General features: G+C 41.6%; 1 protein-coding gene across 2 annotated transcripts in view; it reads right to left on the minus strand.

The window, feature by feature from the left end:
• Etf-QO (electron transfer flavoprotein-ubiquinone oxidoreductase) overlaps positions 1-19,284 on the minus strand; it is a 38,140-nt gene that overhangs the window by 5,547 nt on the left and 13,309 nt on the right. The window contains exons 6-10 of one of the 2 annotated variants that reach the window (XM_071657784.1): positions 13,342-13,559; positions 11,114-11,284; positions 9,918-10,126; positions 1,051-1,233; positions 513-734 (exon numbers count right to left, since the gene is read on the minus strand). In XM_071657784.1, coding sequence (XP_071513885.1) covers positions 513-734; positions 1,051-1,233; positions 9,918-10,126; positions 11,114-11,284; positions 13,342-13,559 — 1,003 coding nt within the window. The remainder of the gene's footprint in view (positions 1-512; positions 735-1,050; positions 1,234-9,917; positions 10,127-11,113; positions 11,285-13,341; positions 13,560-19,284) is intronic. The other variant, XM_071657785.1, reaches the window with a different exon arrangement.

Consider the following 19,284-nt stretch of genomic DNA (forward strand, 5'->3'; position numbering starts at 1 on the left):
ACGCTAGGAAAAGACAACAAAGGCCACATTCATTCACACTCAGTCTCTAGCTGTCATGTGTAATGTACCAAAACCACAGCTCCCTTTCCACATCCAGGCCCCACAAAACTTTCCATGGTTTACCCCAGATGCTTTACATGCCCTGGTTCAATCCATTGACAGCACGTCAACCGTAGTATACCAAATCGTTCCAGTTGACTCTATTCCTTGCATGCCTTTCACCCTCCTGTATGTTCAGGCCCCGATCGCTCAAAATCTTTTTCACTCCATCCTTCAACCTCCAATTTGGTCTCCCACTTCTCCGTATTCCCTCCACCTCTGACACATATATCCTCTTTGTCAATCTTTCCTCACTCATTCTCTCCATGTGACCAAACCATTTCAAAAGGCCAGACTGCAGTCTTTATCCTCCTACCATGCTCTGTCTTCTCTCTTGCATACAAACCCAAACATCAATGAACATATATCAATTAAGTGTATTTTCTTTTGTACTGAACATATTCTAAACTAACCTGCTGGGCAAAAGCGACCCTCTGGTCCATCAAAGACTGCAAAATTCCTGTCAACAGGTATAGAATCATCTTTAAGAGTCAGATGGGCTGGCTGATCATGATCATGGTTGGTGCCAGTCAGGGCAACCGAACTAAGTAGGTCAAAACTAATTTCTCCATCAGGTTTAGGATATGTGATCACCTTGCTGTTGCTTGCTGATTTGAGTCTTACTGCATCAGTACCTGTGATAAAAAAAATATATAACAGGATCCCTAACATCATTCTTGGGATTCTCATTAAAATTTGCACTTAACTTCCTTGGATAAAACAATTACTAAATATACAATATCAAAATCATAACTTCTTGAATAAAGAACCCTTGGTTTGCTTAATCACACTAAATTAGGATTGTAAATAATGTGAAATTTCATTTCAATGCAAAAGCTTGGACATCACAATGTTCTACTGTACAATAACAGTATATCTCCACTCAAATGCAGAGGCATCAAAATAAATCCAAGGGTACATACTGTGCCCATTAGCAACAAAATAATTTACCTCCATGTTTCAAGGTCCAAGGTTCCATTCCTCGTCCTATGATATAGAAGAGACCCGTGTAAAGTAGACCACCAAACAAGCCAAGGGGGTTGTGGAAGGAAGGCCGGACATTACGCACAGAATATAACTCCTTCCATACCCAAGATTCTTTTATCTTCTCCTCATACTTGATTGGCTCAATCCCTGTTAATAGCAATAGCTATATACTATTAAGAAAAAATTGTAAACTTTGCTTAATTCATACTCTGGTACTTAACAGACTTGGAAATTAGGAACTCTAATAATTAATCCTAGAGATACAGTAGAAAGAGTACTAAACACATATCTCTTACATGTTGAATGAGGTGGAATGGGACAGAGGCCTGAAGCCCCTGCCATCTCGTATAACTATTTTCTAAAAATAGGAACAGAAAAGAGCAAAGCAAGTCTTTATATATATATATATATATATATATATATATATGTATGTAGGTTTGCGGCAGGGGTGTGTGATGTCTCCATGGTTGTTTAATTTGTTTATGGATGGGGTTGTTAGGGAGGTGAATGCAAGAGTTTTGGAAAGAGGGGCAAGTATGAAGTCTGTTGGGGATGAGAGAGCTTGGGAAATGAGTCAGTTGTTGTTCGCTGATGATACAGCGCTGGTGGCTGATTCATGTGAGAAACTGCAGAAGCTGGTGAATGAGTTTGGTAAAGTGTGTGAAAGAAGAAAGTTAAGAGTAAATGTGAATAAGAGCAAGGTTATTAGGTACAGTAGGGTTGAGGGTCAAGTCAATTGGGAGGTGAGTTTGAATGGAGAAAAACTGGAGGAAGTGAAGTGTTTTAGATATCTGGGAGTGGATCTGGCAGCGGATGGAACCATGGAAGCGGAAGTGGATCATAGGGTGGGGGAGGGGGCGAAAATTCTGGGAGCCTTGAAGAATGTGTGGAAGTCGAGAACATTATCTCGGAAAGCAAAAATGGGTATGTTTGAAGGAATAGTGGTTCCAACAATGTTGTATGGTTGCGAGGCGTGGGCTATGGATAGTGTTGTGCGCAGGAGGATGGATGTGCTGGAAATGAGATGTTTGAGGACAATGTGTGGTGTGAGGTGGTTTGATCGAGTGAGTAACGTAAGGGTAAGAGAGATGTGTGGAAATAAAAAGAGCATGGTTGAGAGAGCAGAAGAGGGTGTTTTGAAGTGGTTTGGGCACATGGAGAGAATGAGTGAGGAAAGATTGACCAAGAGGATATATGTGTCGGAGGTGGAGGGAACGAGGAGAAGAGGGAGACCAAATTGGAGGTGGAAAGATGGAGTGAAAAAGATTTTGTGTGATCGGGGCCTGAACATGCAGGAGGGTGAAATGAGGGCAAGGAATAGAGTGAATTGGAGCGATGTGGTATACCGGGGTTGACGTGCTGTCAGTGGATTGAATCAAGGCATGTGAAGCGTCTGGGGTAAACCATGGAAAGCTGTGTAGGTATGTATATTTGCGTGTGTGGACGTATGTATATACATGTGTATGGGGGGGGGGGGTTAGGCCATTTCTTTCGTCTGTTTCCTTGCGCTGCCTCGCAAACGCGGGAGACAGCAACAAAGTATAAAAAAAAAAAAAAAAGTCTTTCTCCTCACAGGCAAAGGATGGAGAGTCTGAATGAGTGTGGTCATAACTAGGTAAACAAGAAGGGAGAGATAGGTGCAATGCTGATGACTAGGACTCCTTCATAGACATATCCCTGGGGACAGGAGAGAAAGAATACTGTCCACATTTCTCCTGTGTGTCAAAGACAGCAACTGAGAGGGCTCAAAATCTTCCCCTCCTGTAATACCTTCCAAAAGAAGGAAGGGAGGAAAAAGTTGAGTGATAGTGTAAGAAAGTAAATTCTAGATTGATGAAAGTAAAACTGAAAGTGGATGGAGAGAGATATCCGTGATTATTGGTGCTTATGCACCAGGTCATGAGAAGAAAGATCATGAGAAGCAAGTGTTTTGGTAGCAGCTGAGTGAGTCTGTCAGCAGCTTTGGTGCTCAAGACCAGGTATTAGTGATGGGTGATTTAAATGCAAATGTGAGTAATGTGATAGTTGAGGGTATAATTTGTGTACATGGGGTATTCAGTGATGTGAATGGAAATGGTGAAGAGCTTGTGGATTTGTGTACTAAAAAAAGATTGTTGATTGGAAATGCCAGCCATAAGTATATAAAAGGAAGTGGCAGGAGGTCAAGAGGAAGGTGCAAGGGTTGAAAAAGAGGGCAAATGAGAGTTGGGGTGAGAGAGTATCATTAAACTTTAGGGAGAATAAAAAGATGCTTTGGAAGGAGGTAAATAACATGCATAAGACAAGAGAACAAATGGAAACGTAAGTGAAGGGGGCAAGGGCAGAAGTAATAACAAGAAGAGATAAAACTAGGAAACAGAGTGAGTATTTTGAAGATCTGTGTTTGATGATAGAGTGATTGATGTAGGGTGTGTCAGTCGGGGTGGTGTGCAAAGTGAGAGGGTTTGGGAAAATGGTTTGGTTAAGAGAGAAGAGATAGTAAAAGTTTTTCGGAAGACGAAAGCTAGCAAGGTGGCGAGTTTGGGTGGTATTGTAGTATAATTTATTAAGAAAAGGAGTTGAATGGTTGGTAAGGAGTGACTTTGTGTTGATTGGCTGGTAAGGATATTAAATGTATGTATGGATCATGGTGAAGTGCCTGAGGATGGGCTGAATGCATGAATAGTGCCACTGTACAAAGGCAAAAGGGATAAAGGCGAGTGTTCAAACTACAGAGGCACAAGTGTGTTGAGTATTCTGGGAAACTGTATGGGAGGATATTGATTCAGAGGGTGAAGGCATGTACATAGCATCAGATAGGGGAAGAGTAGTGTGGTTTCAAAAGTGGTAGAGGATGTGTGGATCAGGTGTTTGAAGAATGTGTGAGAAACACTTAGAAAAGCAGACGGATTTGTATGTAGTATTTATGGATCTGGAGAAGGAATAAGATAGGGTTGACACAGATGCTTTGTGGAAGGTCTTAAGAGTATATGGTGTCGGAGGTAAGCTGCTAGCAGCGAAAAGTTTTTACCAAGGATGTAAGGCATGTGTATGAGTAGGAAGGTCGGTCTATGGCGGGGTGTGTGATGTCCCCATGGTTGTTTAACTTGTTTATGGATGGGGTGGTTAGGTAGGAGAATCAGTTCTTGATTGCTGATGATACAATCTGGTGGCTAATTCAAATAAGAAACTGCAGAAGTTGGTGACTGAGTTAGGAAAAGTGTGTAAAAAGAGCGAGTTGAGAGTAATGTGAATAAGAGCAAGTTTATTAGGTTTACTAAGGTTGAGGGACATGCTAATTAGGATGTAAGTTTGAATGGAGAAAAATTGGAGGAAATATAGTGTTTTAGATATCTGGGAGTGGACTTAGAAGCGAAGGTTCTGGGGGCAACAAAGAATGTGTGGAAGGAGAGAACGTTATCTCGGAGAGCAAAAATGGGTGTTTGAAGGAATAGTAGTTTCAACTATATTATAAGGCTGTGAGGCATGGGCTATGGACAGAGTTGTATGGAGGAGGGTAGAAGTGTTGGAAATGAAATGTATGAGACAATATGTGGTGTGAGGTGGTTTGATCAAGTAAGTAATGAAAGGGTAAGAGGAGATGCGTGGAAATAAAAGGAGTGTGGCTGAAAGAGCAGAAGAGGGTGTGTTGAAATGGTTTGGACATATGGAGAGAATGAGAGAGGAAAGGTTGAAAAGAATAAATGTGAATAAGAGCAAGGTTATTAGGTACAGTAGGGTTGAGGGTCAAGTCAATTGGGAGGTGAGTTTGAATGGAGAAAAACTGGAGGAAGTGAAGTGTTTTTAGATATCTGGGAGTGGATCTGGCAGCGGATGGAACCATGGAAGCGGAAGTGGATCATAGGGTGGGGGAGGGGGCGAAAATTCTGGGGGCCTTGAAGAATGTGTGGAAGTCGAGAACATTATCTCGGAAAGCAAAAATGGGTATGTTTGAAGGAATAGTGGTTCCAACAATGTTGTATGGTTGCGAGGCGTGGGCTATGGATAGAGTTGTGCGCAGGAGGATGGAAGTGCTGGAAATGAGATGTTTGAGGACAATGTGTGGTGTGAGGTGGTTTGATCGAGTGAGTAACGTAAGGGTAAGAGAGATGTGTGGAAATAAAAAGAGCTTGGTTGAGAGAGCAGAAGAGGGTGTTTTGAAGTGGTTTGGGCACATGGAGAGGATGAGTGAGGAAAGATTGACCAAGAGGATATATGTGTCGGAGATGGAGGGAGCAAGGAGAAGAGGGAGACCAAATTGGAGGTGGAAAGATGGAGTGAAAAAGATTTTGTGTGATCGGGGCCTGAACATGCAGGAGGGTGAAAGGAGGGCAAGGAATAGAGTGAATTGGAGCGATGTGGTATACTGGGGTTGACGTGCTGTCAGTGGATTGAATCAAGGCATGTGAAGCGTCTGGGGTAAACCATGGAAAGCTGTGTAGGTATGTATATTTGCGTGTGTGGACGTATGTATATACATGTGTATGGGGGGTTGGGCCATTTCTTTCGTCTGTTTCCTTGCGCTACCTCGCAAACGCGGGAGACAACGACAAAGTATAAAAAAAAAAATATATATATATATATATATATATATATATATATATATATATATATATATATATATGCATCAGAGGTGGAGGGAACAAGGAGAAGCAGGAGACCAAATTAGAGGTGGAAGGATGGAGTGAAAAAACATTTTGAGCAATTGGAGCCTGAACATACAGGAGGGTGAAAGGCATGCAAGGAATAGAGTGAATTGGAATGGTGTGGTATACTGGGGTCGACGTGCTGTCAACAGACTAAACCTGGGCATGCGAGATGCCTGGGGTAAACCATGGTATGGTCTATGGTGCCTCAATGTGGATAGGGAGCTGTGGCTGAGGTACCTCGCTGAAGCAGGGGGTAGCAATGCTGTTTCCTACGGGGTGGCGAAGCACCAGGAATGGATGAAGGCAAGCATGAATATGTACATGTGTATATGTTGATAAGTAAATGTGTGTATGAGCAGTTCTTTGTTTCCTGGCACTACCTTGCTGAAGCAGGGGGTAGCAATGCTGTTTCCTGTGGGGCGGGGTAGCACCAAAAATGGATGAAGGCAAGCAAGTATGAATATGTACATGTGTATATATGTAAGTCTGTGCATATGTATGTATATGTATGTATGGACATTTATATATATATATATATATATATTTTTCTTTTCTTTCAAACTATTCGCCATTTCCCGCATTAGCGAGGTAGCGTTAAGAACAGAGGACTGGGCCTTTGAGGGAATACCCTCACCTGGCCCAATTCTCTGTTCCTTCTTTTGGAAAATTAAAAAAAAAAAACGAGAGGGGAGGATTTCCAGCCCCCCGCTCCCTCCCCTTTTAGTCGCCTTCTACGACACGCAGGGAATACGTGGGAAGTATTCTTTCTCCCCTATCCCCAGGGAAAATATATATATATATATATATATATATATATATATATATATATATATATATATATATTTTTATACTTTGTCGCTGTCTCCCGCGTTTGCGAGGTAGCGCAAGGAAACAGACGAAAAAAATGGCCCAACCCCCCCCCATACACATGTATATACATACGTCCACACACGCAAATATACATACCTACACAGCTTTCCATGGTTTACCCCAGATGCTTCACATGCCTTGATTCAATCCACTGACAGCACGTCAACCCCGGTATACCACATCGCTCCAATTCACTCTATTCCTTGCCCTCCTTTCACCCTCCTGCATGTTCAGGCCCCGATCACACAAAATCTTTTTCACTCCATCTTTCCACCTCCAATTTGGTCTCCCTCTTCTCCTCGTTCCCTCCACCTCCGACACATATATCCTCTTGGTCAATCTTTCCTCACTCATTCTCTCCATGTGCCCAAACCACTTCAAAACACCCTCTTCTGCTCTCTCAACCACGCTCTTTTTATTTCCACACATCTCTCTTACCCTTACGTTACTTACTCGATCAAACCACCTCACACCACACATTGTCCTCAAACATCTCATTTCCAGCACATCCATCCTCCTGCGCACAACTCTATCCATAGTCCACGCCTCGCAACCATACAACATTGTTGGAACCACTATTCCTTCAAACATACCCATTTTTGCTTTCCGAGATAATGTTCTCGACTTCCACACATTCTTCAAGGCTCCCAGAATTTTCGCCCCCTCCCCCACCCTATGATCCACTTCCGCTTCCATGGTTCCATCCGCTGCCAGATATATATATATGTGTATATATATGTGTGTGTGTGTGTATATGAGTGGATGGGCCATTCTTTGTCCATTGCCTGGTGCTACCTTGCTGACGCAGGGAATGGTGATCAAGAATAAAAAAAATTAATATATATAATATACATACATATTGGGAGCATGGGGCTGGAAATCCTCCCCTCCAGTTTTACTTTTCCAAAAGAAGGACCAGAATGAGGATTTTACCTTCTAAGGCTCAGTCATCTGTTTTTTGGCAGAAAATAGTGAATATGTATGAAAAAAATATTCTATTTCATCATACTTAATTGCCGTCTCCTGCATCAGCAAGGTAGTGTAAGGAAACAGACGAGGAATGGCCCCACCCACCCACATACACATGTATATAATTAAATGCCCATGCACACACATATACATTTCAACATATACATACATACATATACACACCTATACATATCCATACTTTCATACTTGCTGCCTTCATCCATTCCAATCGCCACCCTGCCACACATGAAATAGCACACCCCACCCCCAGCAAGTTAGCACCAGGAAAAGACAAAAAAAGCCACATTCATTCACACTCAGTCTCTAGCTGTCATGTGTAATGAACCAAAACCACAGCTCCCCTTTCCACATCCAGGCCCCACAGACCTTTCCATGGTTTACCCCAGACGCTTCACATGCCCTGTTTCAATCCATTGACAGCACGTCGACCCCAGTATATCACATTGTTCCAATTCACTCTATTCCTTACACACCTTTCACCCTCCTGTATGTTCAGGTCCTGATCACTCAAATCTTTTTCACTCCATCCTTCCATCACCAATTTGGTCTCCTGCTTCTTCTTCCCTCCACCTCTGACATATATATCCTCTTGGTCAATCTATCCTCATTCATTCTCTCCATGGGTCCAAACCATTTCAACACATCCTCTTCTGCTCTCTCAACCACATCCTTTTTCATTACATCTCTCTTACCCTTTCATTACTTAATCAATCAACCTCATACCACATATTGTCCTCAAACACTTCATTTCCGACACATCCACCCTCCTCCGCACAACCCTATCTATATAGCCCATGCCTCGCAACCATATAACATTGTTGAAACCACTATTCCTTCAAACATACCCATTTTTGCTCTCCAAGATAACATTCTCCCCTCCCACATATTCTTCAGTGCTCCTAGAACCTTTGGCCCCCCTCACCCACCCTGTGACTCATTTTTGCTTCCATGGTTCCATCTGCTGCTAAGTTCACTCCCAGATATCTAAAACACTTCATTTCCTCCAGTTTTTCTCCATTCAACCTTACCTCCCAATTAACTTGTCCCTCAACCCTACTGAACCTAATAACCTTACTTTTATTCACATTTACTCTCAACTTTCTTTCACACACTTTACCAAACTCAGTCACCAAATTCTACAGTTTCTCACCAATAAAAAAAAAAAAAATACATACACATATACATTCATACTTGTTCACCATCATCCATTCCTGACACCATCCCACCACACAGGAAACATCACAAAAGCATATAAGAAAAGGAAAAAAAAAAAAAAAAAATCCATTCTCTTCTCTCCCACACCCGATCGCCACTCCCTGCATCAGCAAGGTAACACCAGAGAAGAGAAAAGCTGTAATGTGTTACGCTCCAAAATCACAACTCCCTATTCACATCCAGGCTCCACAGACCTTTCTGTAGTTTACCTTGGATGTTTCAAATGGAGAAACCAAATTGGACTTGGAAGGTTGGAGTGAAAAATGATTTTGAGTGATCGGGGCCTGAACATGCTGGAGGGTGAGAGGCATGCATGGAGTAAAGTGAACTGGAACAATGTGGTATACTGGGGTCAACATGCAGTCATTGTACTGAAACAGGGGATATGAAATGTCTAAGAGAAAACCATGAAAAGTTCTGTGAGGCTTGGATATGGCCTTTCTTTGTTGTTTGTTGTAAGCACTATGTCCTCCCATTTTACCAGCACTGTAGTTTTGTCATAGTTGAATAAATCAAATTCGTTCAGTCTGTTAAAAATGACTAGCTCTCATAGTACTAGTATGCAGACTGTTGACCTATTCTTGCAATTATCTTACTTTTTAAATCCATACAATTACTTTTCCCTTGATCTGGATGAAAGTTATAGTATTGCTTCCCAATTGTTTCACTTTACTCTTCACTATCACTTTTTTCTTCCTATAAAGCATCTTTACATTACCCTCTCTACACTTTTGGTTCCTCTATCTTTCCTCCACATCAGACTGTACGTCTATATCAACTCTACACATATTTTACCACTCCAACCCTTACTAATTTGCCTCCTCTTTTTCTTTATAAATCTTCTCTTGTTGCATCAGACAGAATAATTGTTTTTGCTGCATTTGAAATATATTTTACAAATCCAAAATATCACATAGTCTTGTACTCAACATATCTTTATAACTCCTAATATCTTATCATAATCTTTAAACGTAACCTTCTATGATTCATACATACATAAAATATATATCCATATTCTAAGTATCATCTCACTGAAAAGCAATCCTCCGTGGTTTTCCATGCTTAAGCAGAAAATATCAGGATATAGCCAATGATTCATACGTTTACATGCAAGGGTAGTATACTCACAACTGGCATCTGCATTTCCATCATCATTAAGAGCTTCAAAGATGCATTCAGCAGCAACCATTGCACTCTTCATAGCATTATGTGTCCCCTTAATCTTTGGCACATTCATGAAACCTGGTGAACATCCCACTAGACATCCTCCAGGGAATGTCAGTTTGGGAATACACTGTATTCCTCCTTCATTCAAGGCTCGGGCTCCATATGAAATTCTGAAAGATGTAACATACTATAGGAATAGTGTTTTGAGTCTACCATTATAAAATATTGGCTTACCATAATGACAGTAGAGTGCCTCATGAAGATCTTCTCTAGAACTTTCTCTTATTGATAATCCATACATACAACTCCATTAGGTCTGCCTCCTCACCCTAGTCCTATGGATATTCAACTTCATGTGAAGAATTCATAGGCTACTAAGCAACTGTAAATAAGACAAAGTGCTAAAACACATGAACTGAAATTCTGAAATGTTTAAAACCTCAATATATTTCCACTATGACTATTGGAGGGACTCTTTGCATGCAATACATGGTATACCCACCCCTTTCCCAAGAGAATGTGATCTGAAGCAAAGGTCAGGCAAGTTATCTTCACCCTTGCACCTGGTACATACCTACACAGACATAAGATATTTCAAGGCTATCTTCTTTTCACTTGTCAAATTTCTTTATACTACACACTTTTCAACTCTTGTCAATTTCTTTATCTACTCACTTAAGCCTTGATAAAATATATGGCAGTTACCCATCTCTCCTGACCCCTCTTTTTTTTAAGTAGATATACTCTCTAGATAATCAACTTCTACTGCTTAACTTTATCATTAAATTATACTGCTTACTTTTTTCAACTGGACAGTATCTTCGAAAATTACGTTTTATTTCTTTTATTTTAATGAAGGAGTCCTGGTATTAACAAAGATGTTTCCAAAGGCTCCTGCAGCCTAAGACTGTGTTACTTCCAGCAGCAGGAAAATGTAAACTTTCCCATCCATACATGTGGTTTAGGAAAAAGCACTTCTTCCCATCACCTAGGCTCTAGGATCAACTCCCCTATCTATCATGACTGATTCCCAGCGACCATCCAGATAAGTAAAGACCTTTTTAAGGCAAGATCATAATAAAAAAAAAAAATTAGCATTACTATTCTTCCTTACAAACTAGTCATCTAATGAAATACTCAAAAAACATACAACTCACCTTGTCCCACCACGCAGAATGGGTTCTATAGTTGGATGATGTTTAAACTTTTGGAACTCCCTAAAAGGGCTCAAATATGGGTTTGTATAATCCAGCCCAATAACAAAACCAAGTGCTATTAATGGCTGCTCCTCATTCAGGTGATATAAGAAAGAACCTCCATATGTATTCCTGAAATTTCAAAATTCTGTTCAGTTCTCTTACATTATCATGTTACCCATGAGTAACATGAATATAGAATTGGTGGTTCTTTAGGTAGCTGCAAACCCACAATCTACTCCTTGTGAATCTCACTCAACACCAAAATCATTGGATTCTGCAAGAAGGTAATTTTATAAGCATATTTCTAAGACTAACAGTCAGACTCATAACCCATGATCCTCTAAGTATATAGGACACATCATCTGCATGAATGGAAGCATTGGTTGGGCTGTACACCTTTCCCATGTGTTCATATCAAGCCAAGTGAGTATTATACATTCCAGCCACAGACACATGTTCAGCCCCTCTATATTTGCAAAACTTTAAAGGAAACATATTACACATGACAGCTAGAGAATGAGTGGGAGCAGATATGGCCTTTCTTCATCTGTTTCCTAGCACTGTCTTGCTGATGCAGGTGGAGACAAATGGGTGTGGGGGAAGTGAAGAGAATGTATATGTTATCTTCTTCTTTTCCTTCATGCATTTGTGCCATTTCCTGCAGGGCAGGGTGGCATTGAAAAAGGGTGAAGGTGAGTAAGTGAATATGTACCCCCATACAAGTATCCTTAAATTCAATCTAATTCTCTTAAATATCCCTCTTGCAATATTTGAGATCTTTCACTTGTAACTCTTCATATGATCCCCAGCCCATCTTAAAAAAAAACATATAACATGTAGTGCAGGCAACTAATAACCATCTTCAGTCCTCAGACACTGGAATCTCCCTTTTCTGCCTTAAGGAGGATTAGGAAGATGAACAACAGCCTTATTCACACACATACATTCTCTAACTATAATATATAATGAACTTATAAAAAAGTTAACCATCCACAGCCAACCCTACAAACTAACTTTATGGTTTACTATGACCACCCACAAAGATCATATCCCCTCTCCAATATACCAAATCAATCCAATTCATCTTATCTAATGCATGCCACCAACCCTTCTGAATGCTCTGAACTCAATATATCAAGGCCTAACTTAAATACAGCCCTCCATCACTTCCTCGGTCTCCCCTTCCCCTTTGATCCCTACACTTCTGACACAGTGATTCTTGTAATCAGTATTTCTTTGATTATCTTCTCCATGTGTCTGAACAATGTCAGCACACCTTGGTTTGCCCTATCACTGAGACTGTGCTCACTACTACATTTTTCTCTTTCACACTCATTCTTTACAGGATCACCACACCTCAAAACATGTCTTCCTTAGGCACTTCATTCCAAACAAATCAACCCTCTTCCTTTTGCCTTTGCATGTACAGCCTTTGACACATCCATAAAACAATGTGGGGACTACTATACCTTCAATTATACCCCCATCCTTTTATATACTCCAGGATTACAGCCCCATCTTTCATCCTTTGACTCCCTTCAGCCCCCATTGCTCCATCCGTGGCCACACCCACCCCCATATAGCTAAAGCAGTTCGCTCTCTCCAGGTCCTCTCCATTCAATCTAGAGACATCGCTGTCTCACTCTCTTGCTGCAATCTAATACATTACTATTGTTCACATTTTCTCTTGACCTTATCCCTCCACACCTCTCCTAAACTCTGTCACCAGGTATTGGAGTTTTTCTCTAGTCTGTCACCAAAGGCATATTGTGTGCAAACAGCAACCAATTCATCTGAAAATTACATCTGCAAATGACAACATTTGTTGCATTTATGTTAGTTACATAAGAAGGTCATCTTTCATTAGAGTAACTCTAACCACTGAAATATCATAGAAAAATAAAAAGAAGACTGACAGATTGATACACAAACATGACAAAATAATGATAGTCAAAATATTTTCCATCAAGACGAGCATCCCTAAACTGGATACTCATATTCATTAAATGGGCTTTAGCGCATGTGCACAGTCTGGTTACTTCCAAGATGCCTTTCATATTATGCATAAAACTGAAGTTAAGATGTTTCTTATGAACATTATCTGAACTTGTAACAATATTTAGCTTTTCAATGGGATAAAAACTGCATATTCAATCAAAATCCTATGTACTGAGTACTCTACTTACTTATCCAGTGGCCATCCAACTGTGTGTTCAATGGTTCCTGGCTTGTGGTTTTCAGGTTTAATCTCCCATAATTCCTTGAGACCAATACCATACGTCTGAGGCTCACATTTTTCACGTAAGTTGAATTTAGTGAACAGCTGTTTGGCCAGGTGGCCATGACAACCCTCAGCAAATATTGTACACTTTGCCCGCAACTCCATCCCTCTGGCAAAGGAGTCCTGGAGTAAAATAACATAACACTTTTTTAAGGGATAACGTAAACAAATTAAACCTGCCGTGATGTAAAAGAGGAAAGAATTGCAATAAATAGTAGCTGTGGCTGTTGTAAAAATTACAAAGTACATATACAGGATATATTCATAATGGGAAAGTAACTGATTTCATATATAAGGAAACATGTTCACAGACTGGAGTAGCATGTGAGGAATATGTGATTGATATATAAATTCAAACTTGAAAGATTATTAGTCAGAAGTGATGAATACAGAAACAGGTCTATGCGGGGGGCTGGAAATCCTCCCCTCTTGTTTTTTTTTTTTCCAAAAGAAGGAACAGAGAAGGGGGTGAGGATATTCCCTCAGAGGCCCAGTCCTCTGTTCTTAACGCTACCTTGCTAATGTGGGAAATGGCGAACAGTTTGAAAGAATATATATATATATATATATATATATATTTTTTTTTATACCTCGTCGCTGTCTCCCGCGGTTGCGAGGTAGCGCAAGGAAACAGACGAAAGAAATGGCCCAACCCCCCCCATACACATGTACATACACACGTCCACACACGCAAATATACATACCTACACAGCTTTCCATGGTTTACCCCGGACGCTTCACATGCCTTGATTCAATCCACTGACAGCACGTCAACCCCTGTATACCACATCGCTCCAATTCACTCTATTCCTTGCTCTCCTTTCACCCTCCTGCATGTTCAGGCCCCGATCACACAAAATCCTTTTCACTCCATCTTTCCACCTCCAATTTGGTCTCCCTCTTCTCCTCGTTCCCTCCACCTCCGACACATATATCCTCTTGGTCAATCTTTCCTCACTCATTCTCTCCATGTGCCCAAACCATTTCAAAACACCCTCTTCTGCTCTCTCAACCACGCTCTTTTTATTTCCACACATCTCTCTTACCCTTACGTTACTTACTCGATCAAACCACCTCACACCACACATTGTCCTCAAACATCTCATTTCCAGCACATCCATCCTCCTGCGCACAACTCTATCCATAGCCCACGCCTCGCAACCATACAACATTGTTGGAACCACTATTCCTTCAAACATACCCATTTTTGCTTTCCGAGATAATGTTCTCGACTTCCACACATTTTTCAAGGCTCCCAAAATTTTCGCCCCCTCCCCCACCCTATGATCCACTTCCGCTTCCATGGTTCCATCCGCTGACAGATCCACTCCCAGATATCTAAAACACTTCACTTCCTCCAGTTTTTCTCCATTCAAACTCACCTCCCAATTGACTTGACCCTCAACCCTACTGTACCTAATAACCTTGCTCTTATTCACATTTACTCTTAACTTTCTTCTTCCACACACTTTACCAAACTCCGTCACCAGCTTCTGCAGTTTCTCACATGAATCCGCCACCAGCGCTGTATCATCAGCGAACAACAACTGACTCACTTCCCAAGCTCTCTCATCCCCAACAGACTTCATACTTGCCCCTCTTTCCAAGACTCTTGCATTTACCTCCCTAACAACCCCATCCATAAACAAATTAAACAACCATGGAGACATCACACACCCCTGCCGCAAACCTACATTCACTGAGAACCAATCACTTTCCTCTCTTCCTACACGTACACATGCCTTACATCCTCGATAAAAACTTTTCACTGCTTCTAACATATATATATATATATATATATATATATATATATATATATATATATATATATATATATAGGGAGGTGAGTTTGAATGGAGAAAAACTGGAGGAAGTGAAGTGTTTTAGATATCTGGGAGTGGATCTGTCAGCGGATGGAACCATGGAAGCGGAAGTGGATCATAGGGTGGGGGAGGGGGCGAAAATTTTGGGAGCCTTGAAAAATGTGTGGAAGTCGAGAACATTATCCCGGAAAGCAAAAATGGGTATGTTTGAAGGAATAGTGGTTCCAACAATGTTGTATGGTTGCGAGGCGTGGGCTATGGATAGAGTTGTGCGCAGGAGGATGGATGTGCTGGAAATGAGATGTTTGAGGACAATGTGTGGTGTGAGGTGGTTTGATCGAGTAAGTAACGTAAGGGTAAGAGAGATGTGTGGAAATAAAAAGAGCGTGGTTGAGAGAGCAGAAGAGGGTGTTTTGAAATGGTTTGGGCACATGGAGAGAATGAGTGAGGAAAGATTGACCAAGAGGATATATGTGTCGGAGGTGGAGGGAACGAGGAGAAGAGGGAGACCAAATTGGAGGTGGAAAGATGGAGTGAAAAGGATTTTGTGTGATCGGGGCCTGAACATGCAGGAGGGTGAAAGGAGGGCAAGGAATAGAGTGAATTGGAGCGATGTGGTATACAGGGGTTGACGTGCTGTCAGTGGATTGAATCAAGGCATGTGAAGCGTCCGGGGTAAACCAAGGAAAGCTGTGTAGGTATGTATATTTGCGTGTGTGGACGTGTGTATGTACATGTGTATGGGGGGGGTTGGGCCATTTCTTTCGTCTGTTTCCTTGCGCTACCTCGCAAACGCGGGAGACAGCGACAAAGTATAAAAAAAAGAAAAAAAAAAATATATATATATATATATTTCCCTGGGGATAGGGGAGAAAGAATACTTCCCACGTATTCCCTGCGTGTCGTAGAAGGCGACTAAAAGGGAAGGGAGCGGGGGGCTGGAAATCTTCCCCTCTCGTTTTTTTTTTTCCCAAAAGAAGGAACAGAGGAGAGGTCCAGGTGAGGATATTCCCTCAAAGGCCCAGTCCTCTGTTCTTAACGCTACCTCGCTATCGCGGGAAATAGCGAATAGTATAAAAAAAAAAAAATATATATATATATATATATATATATATATATATATATATATATATATATATATATATATATATATATATTTTGCTTTGTCGCTGTCTCCCGCGTTTGCGAGGTAGCGCAAGGAAACAGACGAAAGAAATGGCCCAACCCACCCCCATACACATGTATATACACACACGTCCACACACGCAAATATACATACCTATACATCTCAATGTACACATATATATACACACACAGACACATACATATATACCCATGCACACAAGTCACACTGTTTGCCTTTATTCATTCCCATCGCCACCTCACCACACATGGAATACCATCCCCCTCCCCCCTCATGTGTGCGGGGTAGCGCTAGGAAAAGACAACAAAGGCCTCATTCGTTCACACTCACTCTCTAGCTGTCATGCAATAATGCCCGAAACCACAGCTCCCTTTCCACATCCAGGCCCCACACAGCTTTCCACGGTTTACCCCAGATGCTTCACATGCCCTGATTCAATCCACTGACAGCACGCCAACCCCAGTATACCACATCGATCCAATTCACTCTATTCCTAGCCCACCTTTCACCCTCCTGCATGTTCAGGCCCCGATCACTCAAAATCTTTTTCACTCCACCTTTCCACCTCCAATTTGGTCTCCCACTTCTCCTCGTTCCCTCCACCTCCGACACATATATCCATATTCTTGGTCAATATTTCCTCACTCATTGTCTCCATGTGTCCAAACCATTTCAAAACACCCTCTTCTGCTCTCTCAATCATGCTCTTATTTCCACACATCTCTCTTACCTTTACATTACTTACTCGATCAAACCACCTCACACCACACATTGTCCTCAAACATCTCATTTCTAGCACATCCACTCTCCTCTGCACAACTCTATCCATAGCCCACGCCTTGCAACCATATAATATTGTTGGAACCACTATTCCTTCAAACATACCCATTTTTGCTTTCCAAGACAACGTTCTTGACTTCCACACTTTTTCAACGCTCCCAGAACTTTCACCCCCTCCCCCACCCTATGATTCACTTCCGCTTCCACGGTTCCATCTGCTGCCAAATCCACTCCCAGATATCTAAAACACTTCATTTCCTCCAGTTTTTCTCCATTCAAACTTACCTCCCAATTGACTTGTCCCTCAACCCTACTGTACCTAATAACCTTGCTCTTATTCACATTTACTCTCAGCTTTCTTCTTTCACACATTTTACCAATCTCAGTCACCACCTTCTGCAGTTTCTCACACGAATCAGCCACCAGCACTGTATCATCAGCGAACAACAACTGACTCACTTCCCAAGCTCTCTCATCCACAATAGACTGCATACATGCCCCTCTTTCCAAAACTCTTGCATTCACCTCCCTAACAATCCCATCCATAAACAAATTAAACAACCAAGGAGACATCACACACCCCAGCTTCAAACCAACATTCACTGAGAACCAATCACTTTCCTCTCTTCCTACTTCCTACTTGTACACATTCCTTACATCCTCAATGAAAACTTTTCACTCCTAACAACTTGCCTCCCACACCATATATTCTTAATACCTTCCACAGAGCATCTCTATCAACTCTATCATATGCCTTCTCCAGATCCATAACTGTTACATACAAATCCATTTGCTATACATCTCAACGTTTACATATATATACACACACAGACATATACATATGTACACATGTACATAATTCATACTGTCTGCCTATTTCATTTCCATCGCCACCCCGCCACACATGGAATAACAACCCCCTCCCCCCTCATGTTTGCAAGGTAGCGCTAGGAAAAGACAACAAAGGCCCCATTCGTTCACACTCACTCTCTAGCTGTCATGTAATAATGCACAGAAACCACAGCTCCCTTTCCACATCCAGGCCCCACACAACTTTCCATGGTTTACCCCAGACGCTTCACATGCCCTGGTTCAATCCATTGACACCACGTCAACCCCGTTATACCACATCGTTCCAATTCACTCTATTCCTTGCACACCTTTCACCCTCCTGCATGTTCAGGCCCCGATCACTCAAAATCTTTTTCACTCCATCTTTCCACCTCCAATTTGGTCTCCCACTTCTCGTTCCCTCCACCTCTGACACATATATCCTCTTGGTCAATCTTTCCTCACTCATTCTCTCCATGTAACCAAACCATTTCAAAACACCCTCTTCTGCTCTCTCAACCACACTCTTTTTATTGCCACACATCTCTCTTACCCTATTATTACTTACTTGATCAAACCACCTCACACCACATATTGTCCTCAAACATCTCATTTCCAGCACATCCACCCTCCTCCGCACAACTCTATCCATAGCCCACGCCTCGCACCCATACAACATTGTTGGAACCACTATTCCTTCAAACATACCCATTTTTGCTTTCCAAGATAATGTTCTCTACTTCCACACATTCTTCAACGCTCCCAGAATTTTCGCCCCCTCCCCCACCCTATGATTCACTTCTGCTTCCACGGTTCCATCCTCTGCCAGATCCACTCCCAGATATCTAAAACACTTCATTTCCTCCAGTTTTTCTCCATTCAAACTTACCTCCCAACTGACTTGACCCTCAACCCTACTGTACCAAATAACCTTGCTCTTATTCACATTTACTCTCAACTTTCTTGTTTCACACACTTTACCAAAATCTGTCACAAGCTTCTGCAGTTTCTCACATGAATCAGCCACCAGCACTGTATCATCAACGAACAACAACTGACTCACTTCCCAAGCTCTCTCATCCACAACAGACTGCATACTTGCCCCTCTTTCCAAAACTCTTGCATTCACCTCCCTAACAACACCATCCATGGAGACATCACACATCCCTGCTGCAAACCTATATTAACTGAGAACCAATCACTTTCCTCTCTTCCTACACGTACACATGCCTTACATCCTCGATAAAAACTTTTCATTGCTTCTAACAAC

Source organism: Panulirus ornatus, chromosome 65 (assembly GCF_036320965.1).
Source record: "Panulirus ornatus isolate Po-2019 chromosome 65, ASM3632096v1, whole genome shotgun sequence".
Taxonomy (NCBI): domain Eukaryota; kingdom Metazoa; phylum Arthropoda; class Malacostraca; order Decapoda; family Palinuridae; genus Panulirus; species Panulirus ornatus.